At 30.6% G+C, this 21,397-nt stretch overlaps 3 protein-coding genes across 3 annotated transcripts; 2 read left to right on the forward strand and 1 right to left on the reverse strand.

Annotated features, from left to right (window-relative positions):
* The first annotated feature begins 886 nt into the window (after positions 1-886).
* Positions 887-3,378, forward strand: LOC108333420 (putative Peroxidase 48). Its single transcript, XM_017568852.2, has 4 exons — positions 887-1,323; positions 1,924-2,121; positions 2,436-2,601; positions 2,709-3,378. Exons 1-4 carry the CDS (start codon positions 982-984, stop codon positions 3,197-3,199), a joined length of 1,197 nt encoding a protein of 398 aa, XP_017424341.1. The 5' UTR covers positions 887-981; the 3' UTR covers positions 3,200-3,378.
* A 7,581-nt stretch (positions 3,379-10,959) lies between these two features.
* LOC108333138 (inactive TPR repeat-containing thioredoxin TTL3) lies at positions 10,960-14,352 on the forward strand. Its single transcript, XM_017568484.2, has 7 exons — positions 10,960-11,783; positions 11,872-12,067; positions 12,600-12,784; positions 12,865-13,198; positions 13,309-13,510; positions 13,587-13,693; positions 13,773-14,352. Exons 1-7 carry the CDS (start codon positions 11,188-11,190, stop codon positions 13,926-13,928), a joined length of 1,776 nt encoding a protein of 591 aa, XP_017423973.1. The 5' UTR covers positions 10,960-11,187; the 3' UTR covers positions 13,929-14,352.
* Positions 14,353-20,567: 6,215 nt separating this feature from the next.
* Positions 20,568-21,220, reverse strand: LOC108332836 (uncharacterized). The gene has a single exon (XM_017568138.2). It carries the CDS (start codon positions 21,089-21,091, stop codon positions 20,681-20,683), a length of 411 nt encoding a protein of 136 aa, XP_017423627.1. The 5' UTR covers positions 21,092-21,220; the 3' UTR covers positions 20,568-20,680.
* Positions 21,221-21,397: the final 177 nt, after the last annotated feature.

Here is a 21,397-nt window from a genome sequence, read left to right on the forward strand (position 1 = left end):
GTTCAATTTCTTTACATATTTGAATGAGAATGATCTAATTATTTATTTTAGTTTTATTAGTAATAATGATTAAACATAAATTTTGTATATTATTATGGTTTCGTCAAAATTATTAGTCAAGATCCAATAATTCAAATATTAAATTTTAATTTTTTAATTTGAAATTAGCATTGTAGTTGCCATTTATAGAAATAACTATTTCAATAGTATAGACATTAACAAAATAACCACTACTAAAAAATGTAACTAAAAAAATAGTCTTATCCTATTGAGAAAATCTTAACAAATATCAATAGATAAGTATTTATGACATAATTTAACAAATAATTAATTCTAAAAATATCAATTAGAAAATAATTAATTTCAATGCCAACTAGAAAAGTTTAACTTATATAAGTTGAAAAATACCTTTCATAAAAGTTCCAACTGACAATGGCTTAAATAATATTGCCCATGTTTATTAAAAAAAATACTAATTAATATTGGTTGATAAATACTTTTGACATACATTATGATTGATCAATATTGACGAAAACTAACCTGTATGACATTAACTCAAAATAATATTCATTGATAAATAAAAGAAATGTGTATTTGTTATCAACCAAGAAAACAAAGTTGATGAAAAAATTCCAATTAATGTCAATTGAGAAATAAAGCTCATCAATATATAAAAAAAACTTTGATCCAAACCGAACTAATTTTTTAAACTTGTTTTCTTTTTGAGTAATTAAAAATTTATATTTGAGATTAATAGATTTTATGGGGGTGCAGATAGAAAATCCCTTAGGCCTTGACCGAAGTCCGAGAAAGCCCAAATGCTTGCTGCAATATCCCTTTATAACAACACAGCAATAATTACGTATCCAGTTAAATGAGTGCGACAGCTAGCAACTAAAATAACTACCCTACCGGCACTTTCTTCTTCTTCTTCTTCTTCTTCTTCTTGCACCAAAGGTTTTGCAGAAACAACCACCAAAAATGCGAAGCTGCATCATCAACCTCTGGATCGTTGTCGCACTCTTCGTCCCTGTTCTCCTCTCTCTCAGAAGCCGTCGAGGCGAAACCCAAATCCAAACCACTCCTTCTTCATCTTCTGCTGCTTCTTTCTCTGATTCTTCTTCCTTCTCCGTGAAGCTTGCCAACACATTCCAATTCAACCAAAGGATCCGAGACGGCTCCAATCTTGAATATGATTTCTACAAGGACACGTGTCCCCAAGCCGAGGGCATTGTCCGTTCAGCGCTCACGCGCATTTACTTCGACCACAGGGACGTTGCTCCTGCCCTGCTTCGTCTCTTCTTCCACGATTGCTTCATCCAGGTCCTTCTTTTCTTTATGGGGTTTCTTGTTTTTTGATAAAGTTTTGCACTTTCTGTATGGGGTGCTTTATTTATTTATTTATTTTTTTCTGATTCTTGTTCCCAAGACTTTGAATTTGGAGTCTTTGCTATGCTAGTTCAAATGACTCTTTCTTGATTGATTGGGTTTTTCTTGATTCCTTTTTCTAAGTTGAGAGGTTCTGTACCTTAGTGTTTGCGCAATATGCTGTACATAAATCCGGTGCTCTAGGACGTCTCGGGACCCTGTGTTATTTGTGTGCTCAATCTAAATGTTATTTATGTACCATTTAAATGCTGCAATTTGTACTCAGAATAGTGACAATCTAAATTTTGATCATGATATTGTGCCTTTGTAGATAATTGATTTTCACTTTTTCTTTGTGCAGTCTAATTTTGATGTTTAACATCTTTTTGTGGGTAAATAAGAAATTAGTTAGATAGGATTATGAAAATAATTAGTATAATGGCTAATAATCTTAGCATACGTGTTATTTTTTATTGGATGACATTCTAAACAGTTTTGTATTCTTCATTCAATTTCTTTTTGGACTATGTTGCATTTGGGGTGTTGATGAATCAGGGATGTGATGCTTCGTTGCTGTTGGATGAGAACGATGGTAATAGTAACAGTTCGGTGGAGAAGCAGGCTGTGCCAAATCAGACACTGAGAGGTTTTGACAAGATTGACTTGATAAAGGAGGAGGTGGAGCAAGCGTGTCCTGGTGTTGTGTCTTGTGCTGATATAGTTTCTCTTGCAGCAAGGGATTCTGTTCTTCTGGTACATATTTCATTGTTTACAATTGACTAGGGAGAGTATATCCTGCGTGACCACCTAGAGTTTGGACTTTAATTGCAAGTTTGTCTTAATTCATTTGTTTTGTCTCTCTTTATGTCACCCTTGTGCTTGGTCAATCATGTGTTTACATGTTATATTTTATCAGATAAACAATGCATTTTTATGTCCTTAATAATGATATCATGATTTGAGGTAGTAAAGTCTTTGAAAATACCACTTTTGATGCATGTACTACTCTTGTTAGAAGTCCAACATCATTGCACATATGATATCTTTTTTACACATGGCCATGGTAGGCTGGTGGGCCATTCTATCCAGTTTTAACGGGAAGAAGAGACAACCATCAATCGTTTTTCGAAGAAGCAACTGCTCAGATTCCCAGACCAGATGATAATGTTACACGCACATTGCATCTCTTTAATCTCAGAGGATTTAATGCAAGAGAAACTGTCAGCCTTCTTGGTAGTTGCTCTACATTTTGTTTCATCTTAAATATAGTTTGTTTATTGTCATCCATGAATGGAATATGACTAATGGGATGTCTTGATTTGATTGATGATGCTTTGAAGGAGGACACAACATTGGAAAAATTGGTTGTGATTTCATTCTGCAAAGGTTATACAACTTTCAGGACACAAGACAACCAGATCCTAGTATACCTCCTGATTTCCTTCGTCAGATGAGGCTAAATTGTCCAAACAATTCAAACACCAACACCAATAAAGATGAGTTTATGACTTCAAAGCCTATGAGCAGTGATGTTCAGTCTAAATCAGGGATGTCATACATGCAAGCATTGTCAACTTCAGTGTCATCAGGTTCAACATTTGACACTCACTACTACCAAAGTCTGCTAAGAGGAAGAGGACTACTTTTTGCTGATCAGCAACTGATGGCTGAGGATAAAACTGCTAAATTGGTCTCTGCTTATGCTTCAGATGATGGATCAACTTTTCGCATGGACTTTGCCAGAGTCATGTTGAAAATGTCTAATCTTGATGTTTTGACAGGACTTCAAGGTCAAGTTCGACTCAATTGCTCCAGACCTGTGACTTCTTGAGTCAGTATATATGTACATTTCAGAAAGTTCATTCTTTTGTACAGTTTGTTAAACCAATTTTGATTTTTGATGGAATATACATATGGGGGCTAGTTTTGATCATCTAAACTGTGGGGTTCAGTTGTAAATAAAAATATGGATTAGTATATGGAAATGTTCTTTCATTTCTCACCATTCAAAAAGAGAAAAAGCAATCCCTACTGTCACAGTCGTAACAACTATTTGGCATGAATATGCTCCATCCACTAAATTTAGAGCTATTCAAAGTCTCATTGATGAACACATAAAAAGTTTATATTCACTCTGAGTACATAATGACTATTTGGATATTGCATCACCATGGTAAATGAATATTGTTTGAAACTTCCATATAAACTATAACATATTAATACATGAAGTAACATAGGCTTATAGTAATTAAAAATGTATTCATACTTTTTATTTTATTTTCGTTAACTTATTAGTTTTTATTAATTGCTATTTATGTAGAATATATTTGCATTTCATTCTTTATTTATTTTTTGCTAATTTTTTTTTTATTTATAATTTTTTAACATGGTGTCAATTATCATTAAGGTTTGTTTGTTTGGATTAGGGAGGGAGTAAAAATAGGAAAGAAAGAAAAGAAGAGAAAGTGATAAGGTATGTCATATGCTTGCGAGTAGCTTAGAATAATTGCTAACATGAATTTTGTCTATATGCACGAGTCTTTAATTTCAGTGTTCATTTAAAGTTAAAGTACACGAGCCTTCATAATAAGGTTAAAAGAGACCCCAGGTGCCAAACATTGAGAAAGTTAAGTGGAAACTAGACATGTTTCTCTTATAAGAATTGTGTTGAAGTAGTTCACTGTTTGATGTTATCCAAATTTACCTATTTATATTGCTTCACATCAGGATTAAGAGCAATAAAAAATGAGAAAATTAATAAAAAAATGTTTGCATTTAAGAAAAAGAAAAATCTCAAAGTTTGCTGATATAAGATGTTAGAAGAAATTTTTTTGGAAGTGGAAGTTGAGTTGGAGGAGGTAGTATTTTAGTTTGGAAAAAGAAAAACTAAAAAGCTATGATTACTGAATTTATGAAAACATAATCCAAATGGGGCATAGATTTTGGAGTCCTAATAGTTCTAGTTTATGTAGTTCTGCAAGTTGGGTTGTGATTCTTGCTGTGATAAAGTTTAACATAGACAGTGAAATCAATTTATTTGAGATTCTTTTTCAGCAGGCTAGGGTGGATTGGAAAAATTCCTTCCTTCTTTCAAAAGAAGTTACCTTTGTCTGATAAAGTGAGTTTAAGATAATGTTGTGAAGAGAGAATGCTGTTTTCTTTTCTCTCTTGATCCAATGTTTAAATTTTTACAGGGAATCTTTTTCCGATAGATAAATACCCTAGTAGGGTGATATAGGGTAATGTGATCCACTTCTTAGGGCAAGTGTGATGATGGTGGCCACTAGTAAAAAGAACAAAACCTATCCCCAAATAACAAAACAAATTCATGACCATGTTGACACAAAATAAACAAATGAAATGACATGTATAGTCTTGTTAAGGTTTAACCAAAATTTATAGATGAAAAAAACAGTTAAATATTTTGGGCAATATTCTTTTTCTAACTAAAGAAAAGAAGGTAGCAAAAGTCATAATGGGAATGGAGAGATACCGGGACAAGAAGACAATAAACATAAGGATACTATGTAATGGAGCCATTGATCCTTAAAAGTATGTTTCTGATCAAAGTTTCAACATCAATCCCACTTTCCTATAATCCTTTCCTAATTCCACTTTACTGTTATTAATATTAATTTGATAATAGAAATAAATAAAATATGCATAAAATATAGATTAGTTTGTGAAAATAACTGAAAATATAACATTAATATGAATTTGATTCACACAGAAATGTGACTGTTTTTATTATGGTGAAAGTGGGTCCCACAGAGTGTCTGGTTTGTTGGAGGGAATATGATGGACCCAGCTGGCACTGCACATGTCCATCTGCCACCCTGTCTGGTCTTCACCCACAACATACTTCTCTCTTTTTTATTCTTCACTTTCCACTTTACTCCTTTCATATACTAACTTCATTTATATCACTTCACTTTTATGCCAAACCCACTCTTCCCTCAAATCTCGTTAATTCACAATAATCACTTTTAATTGCATTCATATTCACTCCTTCAACCTTCAATCACCAATTCATCATGCAACTATAACCTTTCTCCCTTCACATTTTGTACTAAACTATCATCACACCATTCTTCATAATTATTGGTATATCTGAAAGTGAATTATTTTAGTTTATTATTTATCAGTATTTTATTTAAATCAGTTACATATAACCCTTTTAAATTATTTATTTTACATTTTTTATATCTTTTTAATATTTTACATTTATATAATATTACAATTCTAAGGACTGAAACATGTTCATTTGTGTACATCATGTATATCTTTAAAATATTTTATTGTTCTATTTTATCTATTCTATTATGAATCTACTAGTGACGAATTTATCAATTTAGAATATGCTTTTCAAATATTATTATTTTATGATAACTGTGACTTTGATATTTTTTTTATCACTTTATAAATGTAACAAAAATGAGAAGATAATCTTTCTCTTCCTATTCTTAATTATGATATGATTATATTAATATTATTATACCCACTTCATGCACAATTTAACATATAATGTGGTCAACAGGGGTTGTCTGGTTAATTAAAGACAAACTTCATTTTTCTTATTTTTATGCAGAAAAGTGGGATGAATATCATCATCCATTTGAAAGTAAGTTTTTTTTTATATTCATCTATATATGTTTCTGAAATACTGATAATTTTTTTTACTTTCATCTTGTTTTACAAAATACAACAATGGTAATAATAAAATTAATTATTATAGTATATATTTTTACTTATTATAGTATATTTTAATGAAAAAATAATTAATATATTATCAAGGTTATCAAACTCGAGAGTTTATGTAAACTCCACTGGTAGACTCAACTCATAAATTTGTAAGAGTTTATTTCAGATGGAAAAAGATTATATAAACAATATCTTAATTCAAATAAGTCAATAAAATTATATAACTTTAAATAAATAAAATTTATAGATATATTGTTCATAAAAATAAATATTGTAAAACATAAATACTTGGATTATTGACAATAATTTTGATGCATTTCATTAAATATATAATAAAAAAAAATTGTAACAGTGGCAAGCACTTATGTTTTATTGTTTAGAAAAACAATTTCTTTTACCTATTACAAACCAAAACAGTGCTAAGCTCACTACTTTGTTAAAAAAAAAAATAACTTCACTCAACAGTGAGTGATGCAGTGGGAAGGAGGTGAGATCAGTATGCGCGACGTATAGTAGGTGCGATGAGAGCGCGAAACAGACATGACGGCTATCACAAACTGAACGCAGATGAAGCCTGAATGGAGTGTGATCGAGTTTACACAAAAAAACGATTTCACAGTCGATTCTACCGAATTTACGTAGAAAACGAGTTTACTTCCAAGTTAACTCGAAAATCATGTCTAGAAACGTAAACTCAGAAGTAAACTTAGAAGCTATGTCTATAAGTTTAGGAGCTAACTCGAGACTTTTATAACCATGCAATGATTAATATAATTTTTTACCTGTGAATAAATATAGTTCTATATTTCAATTATAATATTCTTTATGAAATATAATTGGATTTATATTTAAAAATATTACGATACTATTTTATATTATCAAAATTTTAATTATATTTTATTTGTCATAGTCTACTTTTTAATGTTTCAATAAATTATATTATTGGATAATCAAACTGTAAGATAACTTTTTTGTTTTATCATGTTTTCAAATTTTCACATCATACCATATTAATCATAATAATTAAAATTAGATAACATGGTGTATTAGATCATAATGTATAGGTAGTCATATATATATATATATATATATATATATATATATATATATATATATATATATATATATATATATATATATTATGTTTCATAACACATTTAATAACATTTTTTAAGACGTGGATATTTAACACTTTTTTTCTTCTTCTATTATATTGAACTTATGAACTAAATACAGTTCACCCAAAGGCATAAATGGTTTTAATCTCTCTTCTCCATTTCGAGATAATTTAAAAAATACAAATACATACAATACGCATGTATATATTTAAATCCAAACTTTATATAAAAATATAGTTTGTGTTTTTATATATATACTTTCATGAATAAATTTCATAACTTTTATTTTGTTTTGTTTTCAAAAGTTTAGTGTGTTTTTATGTTTTCTTGTGTTTTAGTTAGAATATGTTTGTTTTATCTTTGATTCTCTTTGAATTTGTGAAATAAAGAAATATAAAACAATTTTAGTAGAGGAAAACAAATCGGAACTCAAGAAAACATGATTAGAAAAGAAAAAATTATTTTTAAACAAATACTCATTCCACGTATATTAGAATCGCATTCAACTATTAAGAAAAGATTCACTTGTAGGGTTAAATTGCCATAAACCACCCTCGAACGACCATAAAATTACCATTAGGCACCATACTAACTCGCTGGACAAAAATGACAGCTCAAACCTGTAATATTCGAGTCACTATAGACAAAAATTTAGCTTGCCCAGGAAGTTAAGTCAAGGAACATTATTTTTAGGAGGTGAAAATGAAGCCGTTAAGCTAGTTTGTCAGCTTTGATACACAAAAGTGGGTATTTAATAATGTTTTCGAGAGATTTTAGGGGGATTCCTCATTTTTATATAAATAGAATCACCTAGAGTGCTTAGGCAAGACTCTTAGAGGTTGTTTAGAATGTTGAGAAGCTCTCCTTATCCTTATTGGGTTTCCTCGTCCATGGTGGTTTTTCCCTTTTTGGGATTGAAGAAAAAGAACTATGAATTGAAGGTGTTGATGCAAAGAGGATGCATAACTGGAGCATGAAACAATTGTCAAGAATCTTGGCATATGGGTTGCATCTTTCCATTTATTCCGTATCTCTTCAATTTGTAGAACCCTAAGTTTTTCACCATAGAGAGTTATTCTTATTTGTTGAGATTAGTTGTAAAACATGGAATTCTTGTGTAATTTTGTGTTGTTAATATATGTTTTTCTAATTCATGTTAGTATTCAATTTTCATGTTTAATGCTTGATGTGAATTGATTCCATGCTTGATTTGTGATTCTTGATGTATTGAAAAATATGACTTGAATCTATAAGTGAAATTGAACACCTAATACATGTTTGTATCTAGGAATAGAACTTGGTTCATTAGTAATTTAAACTCTTGAAATTAATATATGATTTCACTTGTTCAGGATTCAATGATTTAAAACTTAATGAGTGATCACAAGCTTAAAGTCTCTATAGATAAGATTTGAGTATAATTGTGATTTGATTTTGACATCCATATGAATTTGAAATATGCATGAGAATCAAGTGGACGAACTCTCATCTTAACAAATTGTAAATAATTATATTTGAGATATGTATGAAAATCAAAAAGTAAATTTTATTGATTTAACTTTTAAATTATAATTTATATAATTAAGATTAAAGATATAAAATATTATTAATACTTAATAAAAATAATGATATACTAAAAATTGTGCATTAAATACTTTTAGATTAATATTATATATATATATATATATATATATATATATATATATATATATATATATATATATATATATATATATATATTAGAAAGGAGGAAATTAAATTATATCCATATATCTTCTACTAAATACAACATTATATGATTTTGAAAACACAAAAACTAATTAAAAGATATTAAATAATGTTGTATTTAGTAAAAGGTACATCAATATAATTTAATTTCTTCCTTTCTTTTCTTATATATATATATATATATATATATATATATATATATATTTTATTGTTGTTAAAATTGAATTTTAAACTAAATTCCTTTCTTTAGTCATTAGCATGAATTCTTAATTTTTTATTTCTTAAAGTTACACAACTAAGCACAACATTTTAATTTGATTTTTCTAAGTCATGATTTTAATCATAACCTCTATTATATATTTTAGAAAAAAGTAATTTAATTTAAAAATAAAATTCAGGGCTTTAGTAATATTTTTTAAAAGTAATTTCTTTGTTAAAAATAAAACAATAATTAAAAAATTGAACTAAGACAATATAAATTAAAAATTTTAGAGCACAATTAATGTGGATGTAAAATATGGTAAGAAAGAATTAAAACAAACATACAGAGAAAAAAAACATCACCTGAGGCTCAGATAAATTTTTCTTTTCATTATGTGAACATATGTGAACAGAGATTTAAGAAAAATATCATGTTCTTTAAAATGTCTCCAATGATTAATTTGATTATAGACATGCATCACCAAATAAAAAGTACTTTAGTGTATTTGGAAGATACATTGAAAACTAGTGTTTTTTATTTGACACTACAAATGTTATATAATAAAAGCAGTAATAAAGTTAAAAACGTTAATAAATGATAGTAAATAAAAATAAGTATATATAAACTAAAAGTAGTTTAATAAAAATGATATTCTTCTTCAAATTATATGTGTTAATTAGAAATAGTAGAAAATATAATCAAACATTCACATAGTAATGTGAAAAAAATTAATTGTTGGAATCATAATGTGAACGTGTTTGAAGGAACTTATTTTCAAGTTTCTAAAAACATAACTTAGTTATACAAAGTAATTCTTAAAAATATTTATTTTTACATGTAACTTTTTTAATTTTTTTTCCAACTAGTGCAGAAATAAATTTTAATTCATAAATTATTATTTTTTATTTTCTTACAAATAAATTATGAAAAAAATTTCATATGTATATATATAATAATAATCGAATGACATTAAAGTTAAAGTGATATAGTAAGATAATATATATATATATATATATATATATATATATGTATATGTGTGTGTGAAAGACCTTTAAGTAATTGTCATCATATTTGGGATTAAATATAATTTTATGTTCTTTGTATGCTTAAACTGAGTTAATAGATATTATATTTGTAAGTAACTAACTGTACATCCTTTTTAAACACAGTTAATGAACTGTTTCTAACACAATCATTTATATAAAACGTTCTCAATTGAGTGTTAACTTTCTGTGAAATTAAATTTTTAATATTAGAACCAATTATAAGAAAATATTATCCCAGTAAAAGTTTGTAAAATACAGAATGATTAAATTATTCAATATTTTTACTATTAATTTCTACTCATAGTTACTTAGAAGTAATTTATTTTCCCATTTATTTATCTATATTTAATTTGCGTAGTTGGTCATAAAAAAATAAGGAGCAAAGTTCAATTAAAACTTTATGATTCTCTCTTTTATTTCTTTTGTTCACTTTCCTTAATTATTTTGAAAATGTTACAACAATAAGTATACATGTGTATACTACATAAGTTTTTCAATGTGTTTGGAAAGTATCAGAATACCCTTCTCAATAAAAACAATTACTATAATAACAAAAATATGTTATTGAAGAGATTTTAATACTGTTTAGTATAACCTATTATGAAGAACAATATTTATTTTAGTACTTTAACATATGCTTTGACGGTAATTTATGAAAAGAATAAATTCATAAAGTGATAATAAAAATAATAAATATAAATATCTCAGGGTAAAAAGAAAAACAGTTTGCATGGTTGAAAGAAAATGGTGAGAGAATCTAGAGAGTAGAAAGAGAAAGTTAAATAATGACAAAGAAGGAAAGTTGATCCTCAAAGAAGAAAAAAACTGGAACCTCATACTGTTTACCATTTACAGTATTGCTCTCAAACTCTCTTCTCTCCACTCCCAACCAAACCAAACACATTACATTCCATTCCTGTAACCTAACAACAACCATTCTCTTCAACCCTTTGCAATCTCCTATATAACAAAAAAACAACCTTAAAACAAACAAAACACACACAAACATAAAACCACAACAACAATGTCCAACACTCTGCAACAACAAAATACAACTCTCCAATCCAAACGTCTCGATCCGTCTGCCCAGCCTTCCCGTCCTGGTCACCGGAGATCAGTATCGGCTGGAGCTCCGTTAATCTACTCTGGCGGCGGCTCCTCGCTGCTTCCGAGTGGGAACATCTGCCCCTCAGGGAAGATCCTCAAACCGGTCCTGCCCTCCCGTGGACCGAACCGGACTGACGTTCTCGGCTCGGGCACTGTGAACTACGGCCGTGGCAGCATAATGCGTGGTGGCTCCGGCGCCTATCCCGTTCCAGTGGCTGTGCCCACGGCCGCGTCGCCACTCACGGTGAAGCGTGCGCTCGGAGGGTCCGATCCTGAGGAGTTGAAGAGGGTAGGGAACGAGCTGTACAGAAGCGGGAACTTTTTGGAGGCGCTGGCATTGTACGATCGTGCTGTGGCTATCTCACCTGGGAACGCGGCGTGCCGGAGCAACCGTTCAGCGGCACTCACGGCTCTGGGGAGGCTGGGGGAGGCCGTCAGGGAGTGCCACGAGGCTGTGAAATTGGACCCTGCTTATGCTAGAGCGCACAAGAGGCTTGCCTCTCTTTGTTTAAGGTAATTCATGAATGTAATGAGATGAGATGAAATTTTTAATTTGAATTTGAGTTTGGTTTTGTTGACATTGAAATTGGAAATGGTTTAGGTTTGGGCAGGTTGAGAATTCCCGGCGCCATTTATGTCTGTCAGGGATTCAAGAGGATCAGTCTGAGGAGCATAAGCTGTTGTTGTTGGAGAAGCATTTGAATAGATGTGCGGATTCGCGGAAATTTGGTGATTGGAAGAGGGTGCTCAGGGAATCAGAGGCTGCTATTGCTGTTGGAGCAGATTTTTCGCCTCAGGTAATATGAATTTCTGATTTTACCATGGTCTATTGTATTATGTCGGAGAAGTCTCATAAAATTAATCTCGTTTTGTCTTTTAATAGCATAAAGTTTTATGATAGTCAAGTTGTGATTGGTTTCTGATTCCAAACTCTGTTTCTAGTTTTCAAAATGCAACTAAACTTGGTCGCTCATGTAGCTAGTGGAGGGTGTGGTACAAGGTGAAAAAAAAGGAAGATGAGAAAAGATGTCCAAGGTGTTTCTTGTTTTTGGTCTATAAAACACTTGTTTTATTACTAGCAACTTTAAACCTTATAGATTTGGGATGAGAGATTGATCAGTAAGCACTGTGAAGTTATTTTAGAAGACAGTTTTTAAAATGGAAAATTGAGAACAGAGTCAAACCGGCTCTTGTTTGTGGTATGGTATTTGAATCTCTATGATCAAGTATAAAATCATTCTCGAATCTTTGCTTGGTAGTTTTAAGCTCTTAGGATAGTTGGTTTATGACAATTCGTTTTGGGCTAACTCGTTGGACTGTTGCTTTCAGATTGTGGCTTGCAAGGCAGAAGCTTATTTAAAACTGCATCAACTTGAGGATGCTGAATCCAGTCTCTTGAATATTCCCAAGTTGGAAGGCTGTCCTGCAGCATATTCTCAAACAAAGTTCTTTGGTATGGTTGGTGAAGCCTATGTGCCTTTTGTGTCTGCTCAGGTTGAGATGGCATTGGGGAGGTAAACACTAAACACCTTAGACTTGAAACCCAAAGCTAAATAAAGCCTTTGAGTGAGAAATGAATAATGGATTGTTGCAGGTTTGAGAATGCTGTTGTGGCAGCCGAAAAGGCTAGCACTTTGGATTACAGTAATGTTGAAGTTGGTAGGATTGTAAACGTTGTGAGAATGGTGGCAAGGGCTCGTTCAAGGGGCAATGATCTTTTCAGCTCTGGCAAGTTTTCTGAAGCTTGTTCTGCTTATGGAGAGGGCCTCAAGTATGACAACTCCAACTATGTTCTATATTGCAATAGGGCAATTTGTTGGTCTAAACTTGGACTGTGGGAACAATCCGTTCAAGACTGCAACCAAGCTCTTAACATTCAACCAAATTACACCAAGGCTCTTTTCCGAAGGGCTGCATCAAATTCAAAGGTGAATCCACTGGTACTGTTCATGTTGTGTGTCTTTGTGTGTGCTCATTGCTGTTTTGTTATCTGAAGTTGATTCATTGTCATTTTTAAAGATGCATGATCATGTTGCAGCTTGAAAGATGGGCAGATGTTCTTAAAGATTATCAAGCCTTAAAACGCGAGCTTCCTAATGACAATGAAGTTGCTGAGTCTCTTCGTCGGGCTCAGCTAGCATTAGAAAAATCTCGGCTAGTGGTATACGGTACCAAGTTTGGAGTTGAAGTTGAAGAAATCTCAGCATTGGACAAATTTAAAGCTGCAATTGCTTCTGCTGGTAACCATCCAAATATTTTGACTCTGCATTTTTCTTGCTTCATTGGTAACTTTTTAACAAAAGTCTGAATTTTCAGGTGTTTCAGTAGTTTATTTCAAAGAGGCACCAAACAAACTATGTGAGGAAATATCTCCATTTATAAACACCTTGTGTGTTAGATATCCCTCTGTTAAATTTATTAAGGTACACAAATAAGTGTTTTCTTTGTACTTCCTAACATAATTGCCATATTTTTCTGATTTTCTTTAAATTTTAATTGAAGGTGGACGCAGAGGAGTGTATTGCAATAGCAAAAGCTGAGAACATAAGAAGTGTTCCAACCTTTAAAATTTATAAAAATGGAGAAAAGGTGAGGGAGATGATCCAGCCAACACATGAGTTATTAGAGGAATCAATAAAGAGAAGTAATAGTCTCTAGATATTAGAAGAATTCATTATTTGCATTCAGCTGCAACCAGAAACCACAGCAATATTGAAGAAGGTGCTCCAACAATGCACCAATGTTTTGTTCAAACTAGGAATTCCAGCTTTCCCTGTGATATAAACCAATTTTTCAGGCAGGAAAACCTCAGATAGATTTTAGATACCATTTTGAAATCATATATGTATATCTTTGCCCGGAAAGTGCTATGCCTCTCCCTTCCGTGTCCTTCATTTTATTGCACCAGGTTTCGTGAAATGTTAAAATGTCACACTAAACATATTATTGTTTTAGATTTAGAACACCTCAAACAAGGAAAAGAAACTGTCAATGGCTGTTATTCCGAGGAAAAATATGCTGTCTCGAAACTGCTTGTATGTGAGAAACAGTTTCGTCTGTAAAACATTATTTAGTTCTTCAATGTTTCAAGACTAAATCACGCTAACATTTTTTGCAATGTTTTGTATGCAGTTGATCTTTGATTTTTAATGTTTATAGAAGGTTTTTCTTTTAAGAGTGTGCAATGCAATATTTTCAAACAAATGAGAATAATAAGAGTGAAGTGGAATATATATATATAAATAAATAAATAAGGAGCCAAAGTGTAAGTGTAGGAGTTGAGAAAAATCACTAGAAATTGGATGAAACTTTAAGAATTTTTGTCATAATTTACTAGTGTTTAAATTTCAATGTCAGTTGCAGAGTAGTTAATGTAGGTTGTAACTATTAACTAGGGATTTAAATGTCGATTTTTTTAGTAGTGGTATAATACCGTAATTTTTAGGGCTTTTTTCAAAACATGATTTCCGACATTAATCATTGTAATTAAGGTACTTCCACGTACGGTAACACATGTAAGAACTTGAGAAAATTATTGCATGCTATGACAAACTATTTTGTCTGCCTTGTTAATTAGTTTGTTGAAATATTATTACAATAATTGATAATTATTTAAAGGAATATTTTCTCCTCTTTTCGGGGAATCCGGAAAACCGGTGATATAAAAAATGTAAAATTATTAATGATAGAATTTAACTTAAAAGTTTTAAATGAGAATAAAATTTTAAAACATTATTTAAATTATTTGCTTAAAACAATTAATGTCCTAATCTAAATCATTTTAATCTTAGTTAAATTGGTTTGATATAGATTAACTCTAAAAAAGCTCAACTAATCTTTCTGAATCACAGTTTATCCTAAATTTGCACAAAATAGCAATTTTTTAACATCCATAATTATATGCCACAATAGTTATAATTCAGTAGCATGCCAACACTGCAAAACGGTTTACACATTAAATGACAGTGGAGTTGGTGAGACTATACGAGGACAAAATGTATGTATATATTAAAAAACTTTTACATTCATTTCACGTATACTATAAAAATAAAATTGTCAAAAAAAATGTAAATTTTTGTATTATTTTAAGAAATAAGAAAATAAAAAGTAAATAAGAGTAGTGTTAAATAAATATTAAATATTTAGGTGTGTAAGAAAATCTTTACTCTACTTCAAATACTTTCAATTTTCAGTTTATCAACCATTAAATAAGTGCATATATACTTCATTAATTCTATGACTACCATAAAAGCTATTGTTTGCTACTTATTTAATTCATGTATAGTATACGCGCGTACGTATAGGTAATAAATGCGTAATAAACATTTTTATTTAATAGTTAATAAAAATATATATGCAATTAATTAGATAATTAAATAGTTAATATTTAAAGTACTCGGATCCACTAAGTGTATATGGATTCCTGCCGTCCAAGTGTTTATTAAAAGAAATCCAATTTATACTTCCAATTTCATCAATATGATTAAAGGAAAAATTTAAATTAGTTTCAAGTAATCGGGACTAAATGAGAAAAAAAAATATCTTCATCATTATAAAGTTGAATATTGAAGTGTATATATTCTCAAATTTAATAAAACCAAATTGATTTAACAATATTTACAATTTAATTTTTCTTTTGTAAATATTGTTTCTATTCTTCTACTTTTTTTAAAAAAAAATTATAAAGGCTTTTATAAAATTAAAATAAGAGTTATGTATTATGATATGTTAAGCATTTCATATAATCAAAATATAATATATCGTATAAATAGATTATTAATAACAATGGTTTCATTTGAATATACATAAAAAAAAACAATACATTAAACACAAATAGAAATAGCAAAAACAAAACACATGATCTTAACCACACTTCTCAACTTCCCATTTCAAAATTCAATTTTTTTTATCTGTTTAAGTAGTTTTTAACATAAAAACACTATTATTGTTTTAAATCAATACATGTTACATCCTCTCTTGTTACCAGATGTACAATCTCAAAATCTTTCTCTTTATTTTCCCAAAACATTTTATTTTTATTCTAAAACCCTAGTTGCATGTTAAAAAAAACTAAACCCTACCACTCTTATGTTTCTTTTACTCTACTCTCACACTGTCTTTTTTGTTACTTCGTCTTATCATATTCTCTTCTACCCTGTCTCGATCTTGTGAGGTTTGCATGGAGGTCTCCATCTCTATTTTTCTTTTTTTTTTGTTTCGATTATTTAGTGATTGAAATGTTTTTTTCTTTGAACATTGACTTTTTTTTTTCGTTTTCATTTAAGATTGTTTAGATTGTGTCATTTTTATCTTGGTTTCCTGTACTGATTTCTTTTTATTCCTAATTTTCTGTTTTTGATTTGTAATTGTTTTAGTTTTTGTCCCTCTTTTTTTAGGTTTGAGTATTGTTTACAGTTCTTTATTTTTTTTTTTATTTTCGTCTTTTTTTTTATTTTCATTTCAGTTTCTGTTTTTATAGCTTTGAGTTCATTGGTTATCTTTCTTTATTGATTTCATTTGTGGTCTTTGTTTTTTTAGGTATGTGTGGTTTTTTCTGCCGTATATATATATATATATATATATATATATATATATATATATATATATATATATATATATATATATATATATATATATATATATTGTCTAATTAGTTTTATTTGCTACTAAATGTTGGCTCTAAGATTTTTTTTGAAGTCATTTTAATTTGTATCCATTTTTCATTATGATTTATTTTCATGTGTATTGTTTTCTTTTCAATTACAAAAATGAATGGTATACAATCCTAGCATATTTGGTTATTCTGTTTTTCAAAAATTAAATAATTATTTAAAATCATACCAGACTTATGGCCTTAGTTATTTGTAGCATCGTTGTGATAAAAGTTTTTTAATTTGATTATTTTTACAATCACGGTCCTAGGTTTAATTTGAATTAAAATAATTATTTAATTTAAGGATTTTTTGTCTCGGTTACAAAACCGAATCGTGAATTCCTCGCGTCTTTGAGCAATGTCATTGTGAAGCTTTTTCATTCTCCACCAATCACCATCAACCTGAAACACAGAAGATCAAAATCCACAGAATCAGAAATCTCCTTCAAACCAGAAGCGCGATTCACGCTGCAACGGTGAAAAGCCACCAACTTCTGTCGAGCAAAACTCAAATCACAGAAACGCAAAGCCGAATCACGCAATCATCTTCAACTGTTGAACCAATGCCTCTCTGCAAGCTTCTCCACCACACTAGAGCAAGCTTTCCCCCAATTTGTAGATGCAAATATGAAACCCTAATTTTTGGGTGAAGAAAGGGGTTGTCACATGTCAAGCCCTTATTGGCGTGACCATTCTTAGTCAACTCTAGTCCTACCCACGTCAGCTAATAATTGTGTAATTTACTGATTGGTGATGTGCCGTTGAGACTACATTGAACATTCGAACAAAATGAGTCTCACATCAAACAAAGCTAACGAAAATAGGAACCAAAATTTGTATCCGATTTACCAATTCACATTTTGTTTTATTTTGACTTTTTGTGTACATTTTTAAAGAGAAAAAAAATTATTAGATGATGTTAATCCTATAAAGGACATATTTAGTCTATATGACCTAGTTGTTTTTGGTAAACTAAAAAAAATCAATTACATATCAATAAAAATTTAGTAGAAACCATAAATAATTAGTGATTCTAAACTTCCTAATAATTTTCTTAGAAAGAGTTACTAAAAGCTAAAGGCAAATAAAAAAACTTGACCAATAAAACTTAGTTAATCCTTAAAAATTTAAGACAAAGATAAATATAAATCACATAGATGGAAGAGAAGGAAGGGAGATAAAAAAACGTAAAATAAGAAAGAGAAAAATATATATAAGGGATACGCAGTAAAAGATATAAAAGAAGAAAGAAAATCTGCCGAACGATGAAAGAGAAAAAAAAAAGAAAAAATAATAAATGTGAGAAATGATTCAATGAAAAGAAAAGGTTAAACTCTTTCGAAAGTCCCTATTTATGTGGGTTTTTTCCAGTTAGATCCCGTCTTATCGATTTTGCCAATCTAGTCCTAAAAATGAAAACTTGCCAGTTAGATCCCGTCTTATCGATTTTGCCAATCTAGTCCTAAAAATGAAAACTTGAGTCAATTGGGTCATTGTCGTTAAATTACGGGGTTAAGTTTTTTTATGAGCTAGGACGTTGACGTGACCTATTTTTTAAACGTGGCATTCCCTACGCTGTATACGTGGAATATATAATTAAAAAAAATTTGAAAATTGAAACCCAAATTAGGGCTCATCATCTTCAACCTTATCTTTCATCATCTTCAACCCTAATGTTCATCATGAAATTTGGTTTTCATGAAATTAAGCACCACAAGATTAGGGTTTAGTAAAATCAAATTAGGTTCGAGATTAGAGTTAAAGGCGTTAACGACATCTCCCGAAAATAATTCACCTCCAGTTCACCATCGTCGTTTTCTTGTGAAGCGATGTGAGGGGTTTGGGGGTGTCGAGGTCGATTATTTGGGGTTTGGAGTCGAATTCGAAAAGGGGTAATTGAATTTGAGGGTAGAGAAGCTCAGTGAGGTAGTGATCGAAGGAGAGGCAAGAATCAGAGGAAGAAGATTGAGAAGGGCTTTGATTGGTTTGATTAAATTGGAAAGAAGGTTGTTTATTTTGGGGAGTGGCGAGTGGAGAGAGTTCACCTAAAAGATATAACTTGATGTGATTCAAAGCTGAAACTTCAGCTGCGTTGGCAATGCTTGATCGAATTGGTCCAATGAAGTGGATTTGGGGTTCCTACGATTAGAGATGATGGCGTTTCGTAGGTTCCATAGAGATTCAAAAGTCTCGCATTTTGTGTCCAGCGCGATTTAGGGTTCGTGGCTAATTTGGGGGTTTTCAAAATTGTGATTCTGTTTTCTCTTTACAGGTTTCAAATGGTTTAATGGAGAAGAAAATAAATGATAATGAGTTCGGTTGCGGCGCGAAGAGCTTGAGCGCTGGTTACGTTGGCCATAGTGGCGATTTGCCCTCGCGGTGCTGGATGGAAGGAGATGAAATAAAGCGAATATGGGGGAGTCACGATTTTGATTTTGGGGTTACTTGATTGCAGGTTGATGGTGCACGAGAAAGATGATGATGGTTCTGAGACACGATTGGGTTCTCTGATGATGGTTATCATTGTGTAATGTGCAGGAATGAAAGCTATTGCTGAATTAAGGGTCTGGATGATGGACACGAAGAGGATTTCTGGGTGGTGCTTGACGGTAATGGAATATGACTTTTTTTTTTTAATTTTTTAATCAAAATGTTAAAATGTTTTTAAATTCCACATAGAGCTTAATGACATATTTAAAAAACTTGCCACGTTAATCTTTCACCTTATCAAAAACTTAACCTCGTGAATTTAGTGGCAGAGACTCAATTAACTTAAATTAGCATTTCCTATTACTAAATTGAAAAAATTCTAATAAAACGGAAATTTAACTGGGAAAAAGCCTGGGAACTTCCGAAGTGTTTAAACAAAAGAAAAACTAGAAATAGGATAAGAGAGACCCAGTCTAGAATTTGGAGAATTTGGATTGTATAAACTATTTTGTTCTTCAAACTGCATTGGATTTTGATATATTAAAAAGAGTTTTAATATATTTTTGGTTAGAAATTTAAAGATGAGTAAAAAATATTACATTGAATAAAAAAAAGTGTTATAAAAGAAAAATAAAGATTCATAGTCATTCAATTTTAAAATTTTATATGAAAAGTAGAGTCAAATTTTTATATGAATAACTCATTCATTCCAAAGGTAAAAAATATCTTTGGTAAGAATTAAATATATTTATAATTTCTAAATTTAGATATAAAATTTGAAATTTATCTTTATCTTGAATTTTTTTTAAATTTAAAAATTAAAAATTAAAAATTAATGTATATAATCTTTTTAATTTAAAGACGTTAAATTCTTTTACGTATAAAAAATATTTCATACATACATTTAAATTAAAATTTTTTAAATGATAAAAATAACTCAAATATCAACATTATTTAATAAAAAAAAGTTTAACTTAATTGGAATATAATATAATAAATATATCTGTTATTTTTAAAATTTGGAAACTAAATATATTAAAATTTGGACGAGTTTTAATTTTGCATAAAAATTATAAAATTAAAAAATATATTTAATTCTTTCAAAGTTTTCAACAATTCTATAATATATATATATAAATAAGAGTCCTTTATGGTAAGAGAACGTGTATGGAGTATCATTTAGCAAAAGTTGATGAAGAAAAACATGAGATAGATATGATGATGAGCTTGGGACATGTTACATGAAAGATAGTATAGATCGAGAAAGGAAGGTATTATTTGTTATTGGATGGTCGGATGCAAAGCAATATAGATATGGAGATGGATGTCACTGGCCAGCAGCAAAAGCTTCAACAGGGAAAGTCTTGGTGATACCAGCGAGACTCTTGAAGTGGATCTTCCCTGTCGGAGGGTCATCCACTGTGATCTCACTCACAGGAGGCCATAGCATAAGCTCTTTCGCCTTCACACCCTTCAGTTTCTTTATCTTCTTCTTCGAAACGTACCCTGTTATCTCACTGTCATAGCTCACCAACTTCTTTATCTTCTTGAACTCGTGCTCAACCTTCTTCTTCTGCACGATCCACATGTATCCCGTGCCCTTCACGTGCCCTACTTCGATCACATCTTCCAGAGGCAGAAGCCCCTCTGGAAGCTCGAACTCTTGCAGCAGTGAAGCAGCAAGTTTCAGACCCTCCTCGTGCCCCTTCTTTACAACCCCTCCTTCCTTTTCTGCCATTATCACAGACCCTTTTTCTTCCTTTGCTTTCGGATTCTCAGAGATACAGAGACTGTTTTCGATGTTTGTGTATATATATAGATTCTGCTTGTGGGGACAACGTTTGTGCTTTGTGGAGATCGAAGTGGATTTCTTTGTATCTGCCGTCTCATGGTGTTTTCTCTTGTCTCTTGCACTTGTTTTGTAGAATATTTGTGGGATGTGGTGTGGTTTTCTAGAAACAGTGTCCGTGGTCTGAACAACCAATGCAGACCAAGTTGTTCTTGGCAGATATTTAGGAAGAAAATTGTCCTAATTAGTTTAGAT

Source organism: Vigna angularis, chromosome 11 (genome assembly GCF_016808095.1).
Source record: "Vigna angularis cultivar LongXiaoDou No.4 chromosome 11, ASM1680809v1, whole genome shotgun sequence".
Classification (NCBI taxonomy): domain Eukaryota; kingdom Viridiplantae; phylum Streptophyta; class Magnoliopsida; order Fabales; family Fabaceae; genus Vigna; species Vigna angularis.

What these genes read in the sequence shown, in the direction of transcription:
- LOC108333420 (XM_017568852.2), top strand. Translation starts at nt 982, where the DNA reads ATGCGAAGCTGCATCATCAACCTCTGGATCGTTGTCGCACTCTTCGTC. An exon ending in TCCACGATTGCTTCATCCAG is followed by an intron (nt 1,324 to 1,923) that starts GTCCTTCTTTTC and finishes TTGATGAATCAG; the next exon opens with GGATGTGATGCTTCGTTGCT. An exon ending in CAAGGGATTCTGTTCTTCTG is followed by an intron (nt 2,122 to 2,435) that starts GTACATATTTCA and finishes TGGCCATGGTAG; the next exon opens with GCTGGTGGGCCATTCTATCC.
- LOC108332836 (XM_017568138.2), bottom strand. Translation starts at nt 21,091, where the DNA reads ATGGCAGAAAAGGAAGGAGGGGTTGTAAAGAAGGGGCACGAGGAGGGT.
- LOC108333138 (XM_017568484.2), top strand. Translation starts at nt 11,188, where the DNA reads ATGTCCAACACTCTGCAACAACAAAATACAACTCTCCAATCCAAACGT. An exon ending in CTTGCCTCTCTTTGTTTAAG is followed by an intron (nt 11,784 to 11,871) that starts GTAATTCATGAA and finishes GAAATGGTTTAG; the next exon opens with GTTTGGGCAGGTTGAGAATT. An exon ending in CCTCTGTTAAATTTATTAAG is followed by an intron (nt 13,694 to 13,772) that starts GTACACAAATAA and finishes TTTTAATTGAAG; the next exon opens with GTGGACGCAGAGGAGTGTAT.